This window comes from Genypterus blacodes, unplaced genomic scaffold (assembly GCF_046128005.1).
Source record: "Genypterus blacodes isolate CSIRO-AG114 ecotype Tasmania unplaced genomic scaffold, CSIRO-AGI_Gbla_v1 ptg000027l_1, whole genome shotgun sequence".
Lineage (NCBI taxonomy): Eukaryota > Metazoa > Chordata > Actinopteri > Ophidiiformes > Ophidiidae > Genypterus > Genypterus blacodes.
In genome coordinates, this window is record NW_027466840.1 from 2,863,854 (window position 1) to 2,883,387 (window position 19,534).

General features: G+C 41.4%; 4 protein-coding genes across 5 annotated transcripts; 2 read left to right on the top strand and 2 right to left on the bottom strand.

Moving 5' to 3' along the window:
- Nucleotides 1-125: 125 nt before the first annotated feature.
- LOC142993081 (ubiquitin thioesterase OTUB1-like) lies at nt 126-5,665 on the top strand. Its single transcript, XM_076143711.1, has 7 exons — nt 126-229; nt 2,648-2,709; nt 2,867-2,965; nt 3,129-3,247; nt 3,480-3,564; nt 3,993-4,187; nt 5,108-5,665. Exons 1-7 carry the CDS (start codon nt 187-189, stop codon nt 5,303-5,305), a joined length of 801 nt encoding a protein of 266 aa, XP_075999826.1. The 5' UTR covers nt 126-186; the 3' UTR covers nt 5,306-5,665.
- A 133-nt stretch (nt 5,666-5,798) lies between these two features.
- On the top strand, nt 5,799-8,321 carry cskmt (citrate synthase lysine methyltransferase). Its single transcript, XM_076143712.1, has 2 exons — nt 5,799-6,513; nt 6,877-8,321. Exons 1-2 carry the CDS (start codon nt 6,432-6,434, stop codon nt 7,557-7,559), a joined length of 765 nt encoding a protein of 254 aa, XP_075999827.1. The 5' UTR covers nt 5,799-6,431; the 3' UTR covers nt 7,560-8,321.
- epdl1 (ependymin-like 1) lies at nt 8,255-10,721 on the bottom strand. Its single transcript, XM_076143713.1, has 6 exons — nt 10,564-10,721; nt 10,064-10,098; nt 9,845-9,979; nt 9,135-9,321; nt 8,957-9,044; nt 8,255-8,451 (listed from the first exon to the last, which is right to left on the bottom strand). Exons 1-6 carry the CDS (start codon nt 10,631-10,633, stop codon nt 8,316-8,318), a joined length of 651 nt encoding a protein of 216 aa, XP_075999828.1. The 5' UTR covers nt 10,634-10,721; the 3' UTR covers nt 8,255-8,315.
- Nucleotides 10,722-11,069: 348 nt separating this feature from the next.
- Nucleotides 11,070-19,453, bottom strand: alpk1 (alpha-kinase 1). Of its 2 annotated transcripts, none has more exons than XM_076143704.1 (14): nt 18,806-19,453; nt 18,164-18,309; nt 17,350-17,504; nt 17,069-17,267; nt 16,805-16,864; nt 16,635-16,721; nt 16,447-16,523; nt 16,150-16,245; nt 15,960-16,064; nt 13,643-15,308; nt 13,327-13,474; nt 13,078-13,240; nt 12,540-12,726; nt 11,070-12,335 (listed from the first exon to the last, which is right to left on the bottom strand). In XM_076143704.1, the coding sequence occupies exons 2-14, from the start codon at nt 18,273-18,275 to the stop codon at nt 12,136-12,138; spliced, it is 3,255 nt and encodes a 1,084-aa protein (XP_075999819.1). In that variant the 5' UTR covers nt 18,276-18,309; nt 18,806-19,453; the 3' UTR covers nt 11,070-12,135. The 2 variants fall into 2 exon arrangements, with proteins under 2 accessions (XP_075999819.1, XP_075999818.1); XM_076143703.1 differs by lacking the exon at nt 18,806-19,453 and adding an exon at nt 18,627-18,797.
- Nucleotides 19,454-19,534: the final 81 nt, after the last annotated feature.

Consider the following 19,534-nt stretch of genomic DNA (forward strand, 5'->3'; position numbering starts at 1 on the left):
AACTTCTCTGTATCGGGCTACTGGTGAAGCATTTATTACAACGACGACGCACCAACATTTATGACTTAAGGCTCAAATTTAAGTCTAGTTACCACTTAAATCTCGTTTACACTCCTCCAGGTTGACACCGGAAGCGTGCCATGAATTACGTCACACAGAAGGAGGAAACTCAACTCTACAGCTAAGATGGCGGAGGAGCAGCAGGAATCATCACAGGGAGAGGTGGAGGGTGAGAAAAACAGTAACTATGCAATATGTCGTACAGTGTAAGCAACCATGTATCGTGCAAACAAAGCCGGCACCTATACCTGTGGCTGCCGGGCATATTAAGACTTTGATCCGTGCTGATAAAGGAAAGGCGATATGCAGCGGTGAGGAGACACACAGGCCATAGCTTGTTGGCTAACGGTGGCTACAAGCTACCGTTACAACACAAAGAAGAGGAGGCTTGTTTACTCGCTCAAACCTGGCAGCGGCTAATGACACTACGAGCCCACTTGACACAATAAAATCCTGAAAGTGCGTACTGACGACAAAGGACCGCGTGTCTTCTATTTAGTTGTCAAAACGTGTTTTTCGTCGTCACCAGAATAAGTTTTGCTCTCGAACCAGTTAGCTAAATTTAGCTGTGTGACGTTAGCTGGCTACGTTTCCCACCATATTTTTTTTTATCACTCGGTTTATTTACGCTACATGAACGATTCAGACAGCACATAAATCAAAACACAAGCGACACACGCTGCTGTCATCCATTCAGCCGTCCAACAGTAAACCAAAGATAGAACACACACACTTGTTTTCATTTCGTTTCTTGATATTTTTTCTTGTTTGTTGACGGTGTTAACGCCGTCACTACACACAACAACACGTTTAACAATGTATTTCTTATTGTATTAATATTAGCAAATAGTCCATAATAAGTGTCCCCAACAACTGTTTGTGCCGTTTCAACCACATCTATGATTGTAAATAAAAAATGATTAGGTCATCAGACTCGGTGAATCAATGTGTCCAGTCCTCGGGAGCCCTTAGTCGGTGATTGATAATGTCACCAACATAACATGTAATGTATTAACATATTATCAACGAAGCCAGGAGTTTCCATTCTAATAGCTGAAACCTTTGCTTTGACAGCACAAGGTGGCACTGTCAAACCTTTTAAACAAAGGTTTGACAGCCTATCTTGTCTTTTTTTTCCTCTTTCATAATTTGTTATTGCTCTCTAATACAGCAAAAAGTATGATGCGATGAAGTGATGGAATAATATGTGGAGCGCATGATTACTAAAATAATGGATAGCTGCATCTGTATAGAATACTGATTCAAGACGTATGGAGATAAGACTGTTTACACTGTCTCGTAAACTTTTTTTTATTTTTTCATATCCATAGCCCCTATAAATAATTGATGAATGGATTAATTCTAAATTGTATAAGCAGGATTATTACTGCGATGGTTTATCCCAAAATCCCCAAACTGAGAAGCTATCTGTGCCCTGGGCTGAGTTTTCTCTTAAATCAACTTATTTGGAGCACTTGCTTCGCAGACTATTCATATTTTCACATCTTTCATCTCATAATGGATTGGCATATCTTTCTTAACAGGAGTGCATAAGAGTACCATTCACTAGAACTGAAGAAACATTTCAGATAAATGGCAAAACATAGCATTAAACAACAACAACCTACAGAAGTTGCATTTGCAGAGACTCAAACAAGCTTTTTGCACCTTTCAACGTCAACACACACAGTCAAAATCTACGTCTGGCATAAACAAATGTTTCACCTCAGCAAATGTACATCTTAGTGAAATCCATATTCAGGAAATGTGCTGACAGTTTGACTGGGCTTAAAATAGCTCTGCCCCAGAAGAGGGCACGAGAATAGCTATCAGAGTTCCAGAACCTCTCTCGGCGAGCTGTAGATGTCCTTTTGGAATGAATGACATCATAGATACGGAAAACACTCAAGAACTTTGAATGTATTGTTCTTTCTTGCAATTACAGTGAATAGAAAGGGTCTACATTTAAAAGCTTAAATCAAGAGAAATCATGTCAGATCCTTTCACACCTTTGATATGACCTTGCAACCAACAAAGCTCTACTTAAAATCATCTGGGTGTAGGAAAACTGGTATCAAATTCTGAGAATGGCATGTTTGTGGGAGGTGACAAAGCTCTCAAAATGATGGAAATAACCATGAATCTTTTTTAAATGCTTAGCTCATTCCAGCTCTTGTGTCTTGCACTGTGAATTATTTGTCCTATGAAATTAAGTATGAATAATTACTAAGATGGTTGTGCTCACCCAGTGGTTACTTTGGAATGTTTCATTATCAATACTCTCAATTATCTTCAGGTCCTGTTATGTCGCAAATAGTCATGGAAGCCCTGAGATGTGCTTGGTGTTTGAGATTTAAGGTATCATAAAGGCAATTCTGCCCAGTTCATGGACCAGTGTGAGAAGGAGCCGAGTACCCGGGAGCTTCTGACCGCACCGCTGGTTGGCTGTGATGTTTCAATCGGTCATAGTTGCATTGCGTGGATTCATGAGTCCAGTATACATGGGGTGACGTAGAGTGGTCTTTCAGTCTTTGTTTATGGATATCTGCACCTGAAGCCCAACTAACTCACCCCTTGTGTCTTACAGGAGTGAACTGCCTGGCGTATGACGAAGCTATAATTGCTCAACAGGACAGAATTCAGCAGGAGGTGAGAAATATGTTGTCGCTCGCAATTTCTAAGTGGATGGTTGATTCAATTGTTTAGGTCAACAATTTTGACTGGTATATGCTGTGTATTGAAATGTAAATAGAGGAATTGAGGATTTAACACCAGTAATATTAATTTCCTCCGCGTGCATGTCCAGATAGCCAACAGTAACCCTTTAGTGTCAGACAGACAGGACCTGTCAGTGCTGCAGAGAGAGTACGCTAACGATGACACAGTTTATCAGCTCAAGATCAAGGTCAGTCAAACCATGGCAGCAAAACTCAGATCACTACACCTACATTGGATTAGTTCCTTGTTGCATCTTCATATACACATCAGTCATTGGTGAAAGAAAACAGAAGAGAATACAGTTCATTGTGTGTGGTTGGTCAGTAACTCTGTGTTTTATGTTGTGGCAGGACCTCTACAAAAAATACTCGTACATTCGTAAGACGCGACCAGATGGGAACTGTTTCTACAGAGCCTTTGGCTTCTCACACCTCGAATCCCTGCTAGACGACAGCAAAGAACTCCAGAAGTGAGTGTCATGGGGATATCTGTTTAGGCTGGACCCGATATAGTTTTCTGTCTCTAGACTCAAGTCCATGCTTTGAACAAAACAAGATGATAACGATGACAGTCCTGATCTTTATTGTTTGTAGCTACTGGGCGATTTTGTTCCTTGTGACTCATGTTATTTTGTGAAAATCTTTGCTCTGGTCGTTGAAATATCCACCGGTTGGCTCAGTGCATGTTTGTATTGTCTCTAGGTTCAAAGCAGTTGCAGCTAAAAGCAAACTGGACCTGGTTAATGAGGGGTTCACTGAGTTTACCATTGAAGACTTCCACAACACTGTGAGTTTCCTGTTTAAGGAAAAATATTTCATTTATCTTACACACACCTGATCACAGATGCTATCACATTTGAAACTTGATATTTTCTATATTTGTTTCTGAAATGGCAAATAATGCATTTTCATTTTATGTCTTGCATTAATGTTTAAGAAACATATAAAGCACTGGGTTTCTTACATTTCTAATGCTCTAATGGGGCATGGTTGCAGTTGTAAAAGCGTTTCACTGTTACACAAATCTCTCCATTATGCAATTTGTCTTTCATGCAGTTAGAATAAAACTGAATAAGACTTAACCTTGTATTGCTGGTTGCCCTGCCAACTCTTGACAGCCACTCTTGTGTCAGCCAAATGTAAAGTAAGCCTCTTGGAACAGCAGACTCATAAAACAAAGCGTTGATGTTAATGTCTGCGCTCTCCCTCTCCTAGTTCATGGACCTGATTGAACTTTGTGAGAAGCCACCGAGCCTCCAGGAGCTGCTGAACTCCTTCAATGACCAGAGCGTGTCAGACTACGTGGTGGTGTACTTGCGGCTGCTAACCTCAGGCTACCTGCAGCGAGAGCACGGCTTCTTCCAGCACTTCATAGAGGGAGGACGCTCGGTCAAGGAGTTCTGTCAACAGGTGGGTTTTTTATATTGAAGTGTTAAAGTCAAACATTCCATTTTAATGCACCAATCACAGTGAGGAAACGCAGTCTAATCTAAGGGTTTGCTGGAAGAGCCTACTCATAATGACAGCTTACTACATTCCCCTGATATGTAATCTGTTGGAAAGATTCAAAAAGTCATCACCTTGGAGACGTCCGTTGAATCACCCCCTTACAGAAATCATAGAAAAACTAAGACTCTTATTAGTCACAGCTCTGTTTAATAAGCTCCTTTTTTCTACTTGTCTTAACAGCCAAAATGATCTCACATCTTCAAATATCAGTATTTTGGCTTCAGTATGATGTTTACAATCTCCATCCCTGGCCGGTGTCGCTGTTTAGTTGTAGTAGTAGGAGTAGGTTGTACAACACGGTGTCTAACCATATTGGAAATGAACCATGTCCATATTTGAAGTTAGGCAAAATGCCTTTGAAAGAGAGGGAATGGGTTCTTACCAAATGAGCTCAGCCAGGACACGTGATTGTCATTCCTCCACCAGCTGCTCTAGTCTGTTACCCCGTCCGGATGCTGTTTTGCCCTTCTGGAGTGTCTTCTGTGATGAATCATATTTGCGATGCACATTTTCAGATGCACTCCTCAAAGTTATTCATGGTGTAGCACAGGGTTGCAAGTACGGACATTGGGTAAGTAGTTATGTGGAAAATGTGCTTGAAAGTCTATTGGACAGACACTTGGTTTGACGCTTACAGAGGCCTTAACTTAGCAGTTAACTTTAGTATGCCTTTAAATAAGTGCTGTATAGTAGAAAATGTTGGCTAAGTAACTTGTAGAATGCATTATCAAACATGGTTGGGTAAATGAAACGAGTAGAAATGGATGACCACGTTGTTCAGTGTCTTAATTATTCATTCCCAACTTCCCCCCCCCCACTAGGAGGTAGAGCCGATGTCTAAAGAAAGCGACCACATTCACATCATCGCCTTAGCCCAGGCCCTGAACGTAGCCATCCTGGTGGAGTACATGGATAGAGGAGAGGGAGGAACAGTCAATCATCACGTCTTCCCCGAAGGTGGGGACCCACGCATCTTCCTCCTTTATAGACCTGGTCATTACGACATCTTGTACAAATAACACACTCCTGGCCACAGATCCCCCTCCTCCCTGCTACAGCAGTAGGGTTGAAAATAACTTCAGCAGCCAAGATGATGATGCAGTCATCTGTGTATGAAGGTTATGAAGATTACCCTTGTGGAAAAAACTAAATAATAAAATCACAATACATATTCTCCCCAATTCCCATGTTACCCCCAATCATCACAAAATGGATAATTAAAAAAATCTTTGGAAAATAGAAGTGACTCCAGGCATTTAGAGTTGTACAGGTTTTATTTTCTTTTGTGGTTGTAAATGTTATTTACTTGGTTTATGTTGGATTCTTTTCCTTTGTTACACTGCGTTTCATTGAGTTTTATTAAAGGGATTTACATCTTATTTCTTGTCTGCCGTGTTTTATTGAAGTGTCCCTTGAAACACCACGTCTTGACCAATCACCTCGCTCGGGAATTAGCGTCACCTTCTTGCTTTGATCATTGCTTGTATCGATAGCAGGTGATATTCAATCAAGATAGTCATGACACTGAAGACAACATGAAATTTGTTAGTGATGTGAAATCAAACCCAGCTTTATTTAAAGTAAATCTGACATGTATAGCTGAGTACACTTCACAGAAAACCATGAAAAATAGGACAATACACACAAGCTCCTCTTCATCTCACTGCAAATGGAAGCGCGCATGCGTAGTCGTCTCATTGCGGCAGCAGCCAACAGTCGCTGCGTTAAACTAATCAAAGATCGTTTATTTTTAACAGGGGCCTAATCTCGCGTCGACCCAAATCGAAAAAACGGCACTATTTAGGATATAACGACATAGAGTGAGACCTCTTGAAGTATGAAGACTAGGCGAATGCTGCCTTCAGGTGCCACCCATAAACACCAACTTCTCAGGATGGGTTCAGCCATCAGGATTTTTCAATCAGATCATGTACTCTTTTATTTTTTAAAGCCTGTATAATTAGTGTCAACATGAATTTGGTTGTCATTTAACGGCCAGCCATTACTTTGTAGTAAAATTATTTGCATGTGACAACTTCATGGTAAAATACATACTGAACGCTGAAGTCGTTCTGTTAACCGTTACAGCTCAAATCTACCACATTTCCGGTGTCACGTGAAGGTGGCAAATGGAAGCAGGGAGAAATGTCTTCGTTACTGAATGTGTTTACCAGGACAAGCAGAAGAATATCTGCGGTTTGTCTACGACAGCACTCCTCTCTTACAAGTATGTTTGAACGTTAGCTATTAACCTCTATTTGTGAAAATGTCGTTTCTGTCACCGCCGTTGTCATCGCTATAACATAGCTTATTAGCTAGCAAAGTTACAATGAATTATCCTTGAGCGTGCAATTAGTATGTAATGTTATTCTTATTTCGCTGCTGGGTTCTAGGTAATTGTTAGGTAATATCAGAGCCCCGACATTAGGAAGTAACCAAAACCATTATAAATTGTAAGTCAAAAGCACCATGTCGAAGTGGGAAGTGTAGCACAGGGCTAACTTGGTGACCTTCCTCTGGTATCTGTATATTGGTAATACAACACATTACCAATATATATATAATATACTAACTACGCCTATGTTTCCAGCGGAGCTAATTGAAAACATGGACAGGAAATCCACCTGGGACCGCTTCTACACTGAGACCTACACCAATACACCCAGCTTCAAGAACTTTGAGTGGTTCTTTGGTTTCGAATCTGTCCAAGACCTCATCATGCCCTACCTCAGCATTAAGTCCCATACGGATCCAATGATCGAGGTCCTGGATATGGGCTGTGGCACGTCAGCGTTGGGTCCCAGTATATTTAGAAACTCTCCTTTTCTTGTCCGGGTCACATGTGCAGACATATCGCCCATAGCTGTGCGTATGATGCAGGAACACACCCAAGCCAAAGCCATCCAATCTCACCACCCTTCATCCCAGATTGAGTTTTTAGAACTGGACTGCACACATCTCCACAGACACTTTGGTCCCAGGAGTGTGGACCTCATAGTGGACAAGGGCACCACGGACGCCTTGTTGAGGTCTAAGGAAGGGAAAGGGAAGGCCGGCCAGGTGCTGAAACAGTGTTTGAAGGTGTTGCGGAACTCTGGGGCTCTGCTCCAGTTCTCGGATGAGGACCCTGATGCCAGGCTGCTGTGGCTGGAGACTGAGGCCCGGGAGCATGGGTTCATGGCAGCAGATGTAGCGGTGCAGGAGGTTGGACAGTTAAGGGGAGTGTGTTACTACTGTTACCAAGTGACTCCTCGCTCTCCAATACAGCAATAAGGTCTGTTTCTGGTTTTGGACACACACATCATGTTTAATGAAGAATAAAATCATAAAATGTTTCACTTTATCTGTTGTTGCCATCAGCTTCCTTTGATTTTTTTTTCAAAGTCTCTAGAATAGGACATCAAAGTCTCTAGAATTGGACATCAACGTCTCTAGAACAGGACATCAACGTCTCTAGAATTGGGCATCCTTACAGAACGACTGGGAGAGTGGGGAACATGCTGAAGATGAAAAACAGAACACTGAAACAAACCCTATAAATCCAGCTCCTTTTGCTATGGCAACCATTTTGCCAATGATGCGTCCTGATCAATTGATGGAAAATTATTTTAAGGAAAGAGGAATTGAATGAAAAGTATGAAGGAACGCTTGACTGTCCAACCTGGGACTGCCGGCGAACAAGTCCACTGACTGTGCACAATACTGGGAGATGATATGCTTCATGTTGGGGTAATGATGATGCTAAGTTGCCATTACATATTAAGAAGAAGCGAACAAACATTATTTTCATTTTATTGATCCAAGTAACAAGCAATGCAAAAGACATTTTTTGATTCAGTAGTAAGGATATGTATTTTGGTCAGATTGAGCAGTAACCACAACTTGCTTACGTCATTGCTGCCAAATATGCACACAATCTAAAATCAGGATGTCAAGTAATAAAAAATATAATGCCTTTTAATTGCCCCATTCCCATTCCACATTAGATTTTTGCAGCTCTTGTGAGGTTTGAGATGTGGAAGAAGCTGCTCAGTGCTTGTTGGTGAAAAAGCTGAAGAAATCTGTCGGCTCCTCTTTAGTGTGATCCTTCAGCTCTTCCTGCTGGCAGTAGGGTGGAGGGTTCAGCTCACCAGGGTCAGAAATCCCGATAATGTTGTTGAAGAGGCTAGACAAGGTGAAAACATTGATGTTCATATGTTAAAGAGTGACCTGGGAAATGATACACAATATCATTTATAATATCATACCACAATGCCAAATCACCCACCTCCAGCAAACACACTGAATCATTTGTATCTACAAATATATTACAGCCCTTTCTTACTGCATTATTGCTGGACTCAGAAGTTATCAATCGACCTCTGCACAATCATATCCCTGCACTTCTCGGTTCATCTTCTTTAAACTAAATATTTCTGTGGAATCTTTGGTCTTTTCTTTTGAAAAAGTAAATTTTCGGGCAATATATATTTCTTTTGGATGCATACATTTAGCAAAATACTCTCACATACTGAAACATGTCAAACTGCAAAAATATACAGAACTAATTATTTCACAATTACATTAAATATTGATGGTAAAATAGTTTTTTTTTTTTTTACCTCTCAATGCTATGGAGTAACTTGACATGATATATTAGCTTCCATGTCATGTACAGTGTTTTGACCTACCTTGTCACCACCCATCCATACTCAGCAGTTTGATATGAGGTGCTGACAGGAATGCATCCAAACTCAGTCACAGTGCTCATGTACTTCCCTGAAGACACAGAAATATAAATAAATGAAAGACAAATGAAGGACAGTTGGATGGCATTCGAAGACATTTCAGAGCATTTCTCATGCTCACCTGCATTCTTAGGTAGATCTCCCCACCACGTGTTGACCAGGAGTCCTTGTCCAGGAGCAGAGGAGCTGCCCACGACGGCCTGACCCAGCAGTGTTGCGTTTTTGGGGATTTCCATGGGGTGGAACTCTGCTTTCAGAGGCTTTTTTTTGCATGAATGATTTTTTTCATCAATCTCATACATGACAGCCTGGTGGAGGAAATCCATACACATGCGTGTTTTTTGCTTGTTTGCATTCATTAAGTTCCTAAGTGTAATTAACATTTTTTGATACTGTTGCCAGTAATAGCATTGAGTCACACGATTCTTACACAAAGACCAGCTGTATAACCCTCAGGCTGTATTTAATTTTTTACTCACTTCCTAAAAAAAACAGTAGAATTATTTGGCAACTTGCGATCTGACTAAAAAATATTTAGTTTTCACCTGTTTGTGCTTGACATACCTTTTAAAATATAATTGTGTGCAGTTAAAGGAATACTCCAAAAGTGTGGGGACTTTCCTATTGTTGTACAAGTACAGTTGTTTTCACTGTGGGCCTTACCTCCCATGTTAGTTTGTTTATTATCGTTATGGACCAAAGCTCTATTTTCCTAATCAAATGCTCAAGTATTTGCAGGAGCCACATAAACCTTGTAATCACATCATTTTCTCCTGTAAACGATTCTACTGCCTACACTCTGCCATCTCTATTTGGGATCTAACATGTCACCTGTCTGTAGAGCAGAAGGGCATCGTAGGTGAAAGACTTGTTCTGGTATGTTCCCAGCTCCTTCAGCCGTATACGCTGTCCCATTGCATCATACAGGTATTTAGCATAGGCCCACAGCTTTTCATTCTGTGTGGACTGAAAAACATATTTGGATATGAGTAATCTCCCTTTCACATGGTGTCTATTCATACAACATGCTTAGAAACATGCAACACTCACCACCATCAGGGCTCCGCTCAGAAGAGGAGGACTTGCTGTGTGAGTGAGGAAAACACATCACATTGTACATAATCATAAGGCAACCAAGTACTTTTAAATATGGCACAATTTAAAAATACTGGTACTTAACGTTACTATTTCCATTTGGAAGGTTTTCTACTTTCTACTTTTAGAGGAATATTTGTTTACTCCACTACATCCAAACTATACATGACTTGTGTTTTGTTAATTTTCTACATTTATTTAAAATTGAATTAAAATTTCAAAATTACTATGACGAGAGAAGACTATCTCTCACAATTATTCACACAATTAACTAATCAATCACACTTACTGACTGACCAATGACAAGTACACTTACTTTGAATGCTGTGTAAGTGTAAGTAAGTGCAGTAAGTGTTTGTCCCTTTCTTCTCTTACACTTCTCTTACACTAATTCTTACTCCAGCCTTGTAGCTGAGTAAAGGCTCTTTGCTCTGGGTGTGTGTAGGTTGACTTACTGCATGGTTTGGGCAGCTGAGCCAGGCAGACTGACGCCAGGGAACACAACAGGATCGCGAGGACCTTCATCTCTCAGGATTCACAGACCTGCTGCTGGGTACGGAAGTGACTCTCTTCTTTATAAACACGGACGCCGAAGCTCCAGGAGAAAGTCCAGCTTCCGGGCTTTAGCTTTAACCACTAACAAACGCTGACCACTTGAGTCGCTGTTATGTGGTTTATATTATGATGTTCGATTATTTACGCTCTTATCAACCATAGAAGCACAAAAACAGTGCAGTGGGTTGGAGGTAAAGAGTGTTGTTCATAATAAGAGGCCAAGCCAGTAAACCCCGTTCTGGATTATGGTGGAATGAGCAACTCGCTATCAGTGACATCATCGTCATATGATCTGTAGATGTTGCAACGGGATAAAGCACCTGAATGCACACAAATCTATATTATCAGTACTTTGACTGATATTTGAGTTGTATATTTGACAACACGTATGCAATTTTATGTGTTAAGGTAATTTTTAATAATCAAATAAATGAGAACAGAACAACAGTAGATTATGTTTCATATTTTAAGTTTAGAACTTCAAGTTTCGAACTTCAAAGTGAAAATATGGAGTCATAGCAAAAGCTTGCCTTCAAAACTGATTTGAGCTATTAAAAACAATGCTGAAAATCAAGAAAGTAGGCCACAAATATATATCCACTTAAGCCCTCTTCTTCTCTTCCTGTGTAAGGAACATGACTCAGCTCTACACAAATGTTCCCTTTATTGAGAAAGATTCATTTGAAATATTTCCCAATTGAGGGACAGAGCATTTCTCACTTGTTATTGTGTTACTGAAGCAACTAAGTGAGTAATCTGATGATTCTCATCACTTAAATTATGAAACCCTACTGTCAACAAGTATGATCAAAAATGAAGTTAATGAAGTTAAAATGATGCATGCTGGTTGAGCTCCCCTGATAAACAATGTGTACATGAGTCATACCACTCGTGACTGTCATGTGATCTGAGTATGTGAAGGGTTACCTGACAGGTTAGATAAGATCAACCAAATGCCTTCACACTTTGTTTTTTAGCACCTGTTACCTCCACTTTAAAGAGAGAGAGAAAGAGAGAGAGAGAAACAGCCTTCTTCTAACAAGAATTATTGAGATTAATGTCAGATATTAAATTGCTTTTAAATTGCAGCTGCTTACACAATTTGTAATCTTGTAGTCTTTCCGAGGTTTATTTGATGTGGAGTCAATGGATGAGGGGCTTGAGCTGAAGTCCACACTGCTGATTCTGTCCTTCCTTACAGCTCATAACACATGATGACTGTTTGTTAATCACACAGTATCGTTTCTAACATTTCCAGATTAGTTATCCGAAAAAGTAATAGAAAAAACAAAAAAACTAAAACCGTGATCGTAGCCATTGGTTGCCCATTGCGCAACATACTGATAAACATACAGCATTTGTAACCATGAAGGGATACAGTACATGGATTCCCATAGGGCTCCTTTCATTCCTATCAAGTAAAACTCTCAATTACAAAGAATTATGAAGCAGAACATTGTGTACAGATCCCATCATATTTTCTGTGGCAATGTGGCCACTGGAGGCAGTTTGAGCAGCTGGCAGATGCTGTTACACTCTGGTCCATGTTGGTCTTCCACAAAGTACCGAAGGCCCCTGTCAGCAAAGTTGGAGGGCCCTCTCGGGGTCTTGCTGGAGTGAATCTGGGGGTCAGTTAGATAGGTCAGCCCTTTGCCATTGGCTGTCACCCACCCTGAAAAAGAAGTCAAGAAACAAGTTGATGCTCCACAACCAGAAAACATCCTGGATAAATCACCTTTAGTATATGACATAAACGCAACACGAGACTGCCACAACAGGCCAACTATCCTGCTCACTGACCCCACACAGACACTGACACACACAGACACAGACACAGACACAGACACACACACACACACACACACACACTTAATACCTTGCAAGTCCACAACCACCTCTTGGCAGCCTGAAAGGAGGTAGGTGAAGTGTCCAAAGGCAATGCCGTACTCTGTAGCCTGGAATCTCTGGTCTTTTTTTACCGTGTTGTTGGTCAGTTTAACAAAGTCTCCAAGCATGTAGGGTTCCACCGTAACGCAGCCCACAATCTCATCCCCCTGCAGGATCTACATGCATGACAATATTCCTTAATAATGCAAAAATCTAGGTGCACAGAACTCTATAGAGTACATAACTATGAACTACAACCATATTTGTGCTGTAATTTCCCAATTGTCCTGTTCAACAGTATCTTCTAGACTATTAAACAACAGGATATTGGCTCTAGTACTGACACAAGATGATATTCATAGCTAAAAACCACTTCACCCACAACTGCAAGGCTGCTGCAGGCAATCGTCTACTCTGTCCTTCCTATAGTAAAAGCTCATGTTCAAAGAGAACTCCCCCAACGATCACATTTAAATTTGAATAATCTACTCTTTATAATCTTTATGACATGTGTACTTTGGCCTCACCAGTAGTGCCTCTGAGGGAATAAAGAAGATCTGAGCCATGACCTCCTTATCATAGAGACTCTTGTTGAATTCAGTCACATAATGCTGGGCCATCATCTGTCTCTCCACATCTCTCAGGTGGAACTGGATCCCTTTTGGCTTCAAGTAATCTTTCCCCACATAACTGTGTGTGGAAATACCCATGGAGAATCAAACATGAAGAGGTCATGTTCAGGTTGTGCTTCAGACCCTACAGTTACTGCTGCATACCTGCTTAACCTTTCCTCCTGGTGTAAGAACTGCACCCATACTGCTGTTCTCTGCTTGCCTTTCACCCCCATTAGTTCTCCGATGTAAACACACGTCTCCCTGGCTGTCCACAGTCCTGTGGCCTTGGAGAACTTCAAATGAAGAGCACCTAGTGGAGATGACACGTAGATATGAGCACATGAGTTCCTACACCAGTAAATACATACATGGGCATATAGGTATAGGAAAGGTGTGGATATACAGTAGGGACTCTTGCATATCTTAAAGGTAATTAATATATCAGCTCAAAATAATGTGAATGTGAATGAGAACTTACTGTGGGCAGTTCTGTATGTCTTCAGTTGAAATTGTATCCTGTCACTCTGCAACCTCCTCAACAGACACTCATGGCAAACTCCAGCCAGCAGAGCATGGTAGTCTTGCTGTGACAAGATATACTGTGGCTCAGGCAGGACACTGTCCATCATGCTGTGCTCTACACAGCTGGAGCATAGTGGGTTCTTATTCAGAGGAACAGTCTCTGGCTCTGTTGGGGTGACTTCACTCTGTCCGTCCACCTCAGTCTCGGCATTTGGGTCCACAGCAGAGATTTGTTGAGGTTGCTGCTTTGATGAGGCTACAGATTCCAATCTGAAAATGGGCTTTTTCTGTGTGAGATCATTCCCTTGATCACCTGTTTCAGAGTAAAGGGTCTCTAAAAAGCAGAAGCTCTCATCAGAATCTGATGATTTGCTGGTTTGGCCAGTTCCTGGTTTTGATAGACTAGGGGGCTGTGGGTTTCTATCTGTGGGAGAATGCAGATCGCTTCTCGAGATTTTCTCCCATGATGACTGGGAACTGAAACTGTCCCCGAGGGAACTGGAAGCTGTTCTGAGGCCAAGCTGGGATAAGGACTGCAGAGCTGCTCCGGTTACTGACGGGTTTAGTGGCCTACGAACAACATCATCCACCCCGTCCTCCTGACTGTCGAGTGTTGCTATTGCAGCCTCCACCACCTCAAACTCTGCTGAGCCACTTCCTGTGTTGAAGGAAGATGTCACAATGGGTGAGTTTTGTGGGACTGAATGGGAACCAACAACTCTGTCTTGTGTCTTGTTTTCATGGTGGGAGTCCAGGAGGCTGTTCTCATCATCAACCTCAGTTATCAGACAGCTTTGATTGATGTTATTCCCTTTATGTTCAATGGCACAAGCACTGCTCCTAGAGTAGCTGCTGCAACTGGGCTGAGGAGACCCTGAACTACTCAGGGACAACTCCTGCCATGAGGAGTCACAGTTATCTGTGCTTCCAAGAGTTGCACTGAGTTCAATCTTTTGAGGTGGCTCCATCGCAGAGACATTTAAAATCTGCCGTGGTTGTGTTTCTTTACACGCATCCTTTTTGCAGGCTTCAGTGCTGCACTCTGTAATAAGTGTACCAATGGTTGTCCCCAAAGCGGTGATACACAACCTCCCCACTTGAGTCGCTTTACAGTGTGTTTCATAGGTTTCAGATGGGGATGCATTATACTTCTGAATCATCTTCGCAAAAACTTCCAGAGTAAAATTGGCTGATTTGTTTTTGTTTTTGTTTCTGTAGCTGTCTGGGATAAAAGAGGCCTTGTCAGAATTAAGGAAAGGAGCTACTTGCAACAGAAGCTTGACTTGATCAACCAGATGCGTGATCTCAGCACAGAGGCTGGCTCTGTCGTAGCTATCGGCGTGGCAGTAATCATAGAAATGAGTTAAAGCTTTTTGGCAAGTTTGCGTGGCCTGCTGCCAGAGCTCTGGAGAGGTGCCCAGCCATTTGTGAGTAACAGTCAGAGAGTAGGCCGCTTTGATGAAGGTGTGCAGCTCTTGCTTGCTGTTGACCGGCTCGCCCTTGGCTTTACTGAGCAGGCCAATTGTAAAAGCCTCTTTAGCCTGCAGGAGGAAGGACTGTCTCTCAGCAGAAGGACACTCCATTGAGAAACTGTAGGATAACAAGCAGATCCCCTGAGTTACCTAGGGAGAGAGACCAGCTTGTCAGAGGGGTCAGATGAATCATTTAAGATGCAGTAAGTACATGTTTTTGGGCCCATTGCACAGAATGACCTTAATATAACTGCAGACTGCAAACAGAAACAGACTGAATAAAGAGCACTTACTGAGATGTATGCCTTAGATGTAGTAATAAATGTAGTTAGTAAATTTAACTGCACCACAAAGTTCAAATGACTCAGCCTCTTGACATCTTCAAAACAAGATGAATCATTATCTATCTAGTATAATCAGTAACTCCAAAGCACCTTGTAATCACAAGCACACACATTAACACATTTAAGAGTTTTTGCCACATTAATGCTGTTACCAAATCCTCAACATTAACATTTTTTCTCTTATTCCAGTTTACTCGTTATTGTGTTCTGCCCTCACCAAACTCAAACCCTAACCCTCATGCTGACAATGGAAACTTCAAACCTGAGTGCAATTGATAGAAGATTGTTTTGGGGGGGGAATTACTTTGCAAATTTTCAGAAAAGCTGCACAGTAACATCATTTATATACAAGATGATTCTATAAAGGTGCTATTTGTTACTAACTGTGACATGCGTTGTTACGAATTACGTCAGTAGATCAACACAAACAAATCCAACGACACATTTGAAGATTTACCACATTGGTCAAGACGTAGAGTGATGTGTACTGGCTGTACACCACCGCCATGTTGGCTGACTCAGCTGCAGAGAGGAGACGATGACTCCCATCCCCCAGCAAAGACTGCTCAAGAAACAGGTGAAACTGATCAGTATTCCACTAACTTGTGTGTGGAAGATGAAAGTTAAATCATGTAATTTCAATTTACCAAATCAATATCTGGATTAGTTCTGAATGCATGGAAGTCCTCATCGTTCATAGACAACAATATGTTGGCCAGTATGCCAAGAGACGTTCCAATCCCCTGTGAGATGTACAGACAAGGGTTAAGATGAGATTTGAATGAAGTAATAGAACTTAATGGATGGCTGAAAGGACCGTCAGTACTGTGCTGAGACTTAGCTGGGTGCAATGTGACAGAAATAGGAGAAAGCAACCCGAGAAATGTTTGCTGCAGAGGAAAGTGTGCTGTCAAAAAATCACCCAGGGTTTGTATTTGAGCTACCTTCTTATCGGGCTGAGGGAGAGCATAGTAGCCAACCAGAGAAGCCCAGATTAGTTCTGCAGCCTGTAGCCACAGGCCTGAAACAGACAGCAACAATCAAAACAGAAACAGAGAGAATGATTGTAATGATCAAATATGTGAAAGTACTATTTTCTTTCAAATTTCTTTTTCAGAAAGAATGATCTTACCTAGTTTTTGCAAAGTCAGTCCACGTACTTGAACACTGACAGCCTGCACTAGAGCTCTGTCACCTTCAGAGTGGTACACCCAGCAACCTGTCAATCAAACCTTATACGTCACATACTGTATGGGCCATCATGAGAGGCTGTATAGAACATACATAACATATTCTGTATACCTGTGGCGCCGCTGTGGTTGATCAGACTGTTCAGTATGTACTCAGCTTTCTGCAGTTTGCCTGTGGGGAAGGTGACCAAAACAAACAAAATTCAAGTCAATCTCTGCATGAACCAAACCAAACCAAACATTAAAAAAATGAAATGATGAAAGTGTCTTCTTAGCTTTTGTCTGTCTAGTTTCTGCCAACATACAGAATTGGCTGTTAAACTGGAAACAGTGCCCAATGACCATGGACTTGACACATTACTCCACCCTACTGTACCAGAGTTGAGATAAACCCTGGCCTGCCGTATGACCAGCTGGGGCGCCACAGGGGAGTCAGGGTGACGTCTGTGGAGCAGCTTGGTGATCTTCAGTAGACGGCTGGACTCATCTGTCCAGTACAGGAAGCGGTCAACTAAAAAGATCACCGCCAGTGCCCAGTGTGCCTCCTGAGCCATGATGGATGCTTTCAGAACAGCCTGGAAACATCGCAACACATTTCATTTCTGTACTGTGAATGTTTTAATTATACAACAGCCAATTAACAATGGGAAATCATACCAGAAGCTGAGCTAGATGCTTGCTGATGACGTCGTTGAGGTTGGTTTTGTCCTTTGCACTGACTGACTGCTTATACTGCCACTTCTCCGGCACAAAGGGCCATTTCATCTCCACTGCCTCCTGCAGGAGGGCGGCCAGCTCTTCAGGCAGGGAGTCTACAGAAAACAAAACCCACCAAAACTCATCTAAAATTACCATCATCATGATTGTGATGCAGATATTGATAGATGTTTGTGATTGACTGATTCTGATTCGTCAAACACGTCTACAACAGTCACACATGCACTTGTTATTATTGCACTGAATTCCCCCGACTGAAGTCTACAATTAAACATGCAGTTGTGATATGAAAGGCATGAAGTCTGGATCTCCCCCCCACAGACTTGTGAGGATTGCAGCTACATGAGGCACAGCAGCTTGGTACCTTGGTGGCCTCATTAGCTGATATTTCCAGGAACCCTTTGTTTTTTATTCTTGTCATTTTCCATTTGTCTACCCATGGGTATTAAAGTCTCTCTTAGTGCTTGAGGATAATTGTTATTTAGTCTGATGTGATACCTCTTCATTTCCAGAGGAAATCATTGCATTGCACAACTTATGGGAGTTTGTACAAGACGTAGAATCACCTATTCTTCCAATAGTCACAATTCACCTATCAGAATGGTTCCAGCTTAGATGAACAAAAAGAATGACCCCTTAAAAGACCATCCCCTGACCATTCACCATTGACCCCCAAACCCCCAAATCTCAGCCACATCACCCACAGTGCATTTTCAAATGAAATACAACCAAATACCACCATCTTGTGTCTGACCTCTGTAGCTGCAGCAGACCAGCTCGGCTGCCTCACTTGGCTTTGTTGATTGGGGGGATTTGGCTGCCCTGAGGCACTCCTCCAGTGAGACTCCGGCCCCCTGGCTGTCCATGGTTTCCTCCTCTCCTAGCTCTTAATTGCTCTTCCTGTAAAACGGTGACAGGAGAGGTTGAGGTGGGGGAATCCCCATGATAAAGCTTGGGTTGTGTCACCCCTGCAGTTGTGATCTCTGATTCCTAATATATCTGATATCTATGTCATACTCTTAAGCGATGATTAAAAAACAAATTTCTACAATATTTGAATATTCTACTGCTTGTGTATCATTTGAGCTTAAGTTAAGAATATGTTTTAGTATATAAGCCAAGCAGTATGCATAATGAGGAAGCAGCATACCACTAAAGGAAGTGGTAGTAGAACAATTCAGCCTGTGACGGTTAACAGAAACCTAGTAGGCTCTTACCAAATCAACAGAGAAATGTTACAGAATACCTAGAGAAAAGTGAAGTCAAATACTAACTGTGATTTTCAGTTTGAGAATCTGAATACTGAAAATCACAGTTAGGTATTTAAATAAGTAAAGTTAAAGAGTCAATCGATTTTCTTCTAAATCGATCCTCTATAGTAGCTGGACTCTCTTACCTTGGCCTCAGCGTCTCAGATTTCCCGGTGGGCGGAACTGTAGGATGCTGCCTTCAAATCCGTCGGAAATGTTGTAATTCTAAATTTAGCACAAACGAAGCCGACGAATATAAACAGAACGGCACTTTGACAGAAGCCTGTGTCTCTGAAAGGTCGCGTCAGGCTGAAGTACTATTTTTAGTTAAGCCGTGTCAGTACTTAGTAGTATTTAAAAAAATTTGTTATGCTGCTTTTTGCAGTCATTCGTTATTTCCGCTAGAGGGCAAATAGGCATTCATACCTGCAGCCCGGATTAACCATTGATTTACTGTAATGAGGTGTTCATAATAATGTGAATCTATTCTGATATTAGTTTGCACTCGCTAATCAATGCTTGTTTACTGATAAAATGTGAATCAAACGGGAAATGATGTTTCTTTTGAGTATTGGTTGTCTTTTAAAGAGGGCAAATGAGTGGAAAGGTCCTGGGAGGTCACATTCAAACATTATAATAATAGTTTTAACGAAGAATGACTAAAAGGCACTGCAAAGCGCCTAAAGTTACTCTAAAATAGTAAAAACTATACACTATTTATTGATTTACACCCAAAATCCCCGTACCTTATGTTTCTTTCAAAATAGTAAGGCAACTTGGTCAATTTATTCACACCATTAATTATTCCCATATGACTACAGGGCCATTTTAAATTATGTAGAGTAAAGAGTATTTCATTAATTTTGTATAATTGG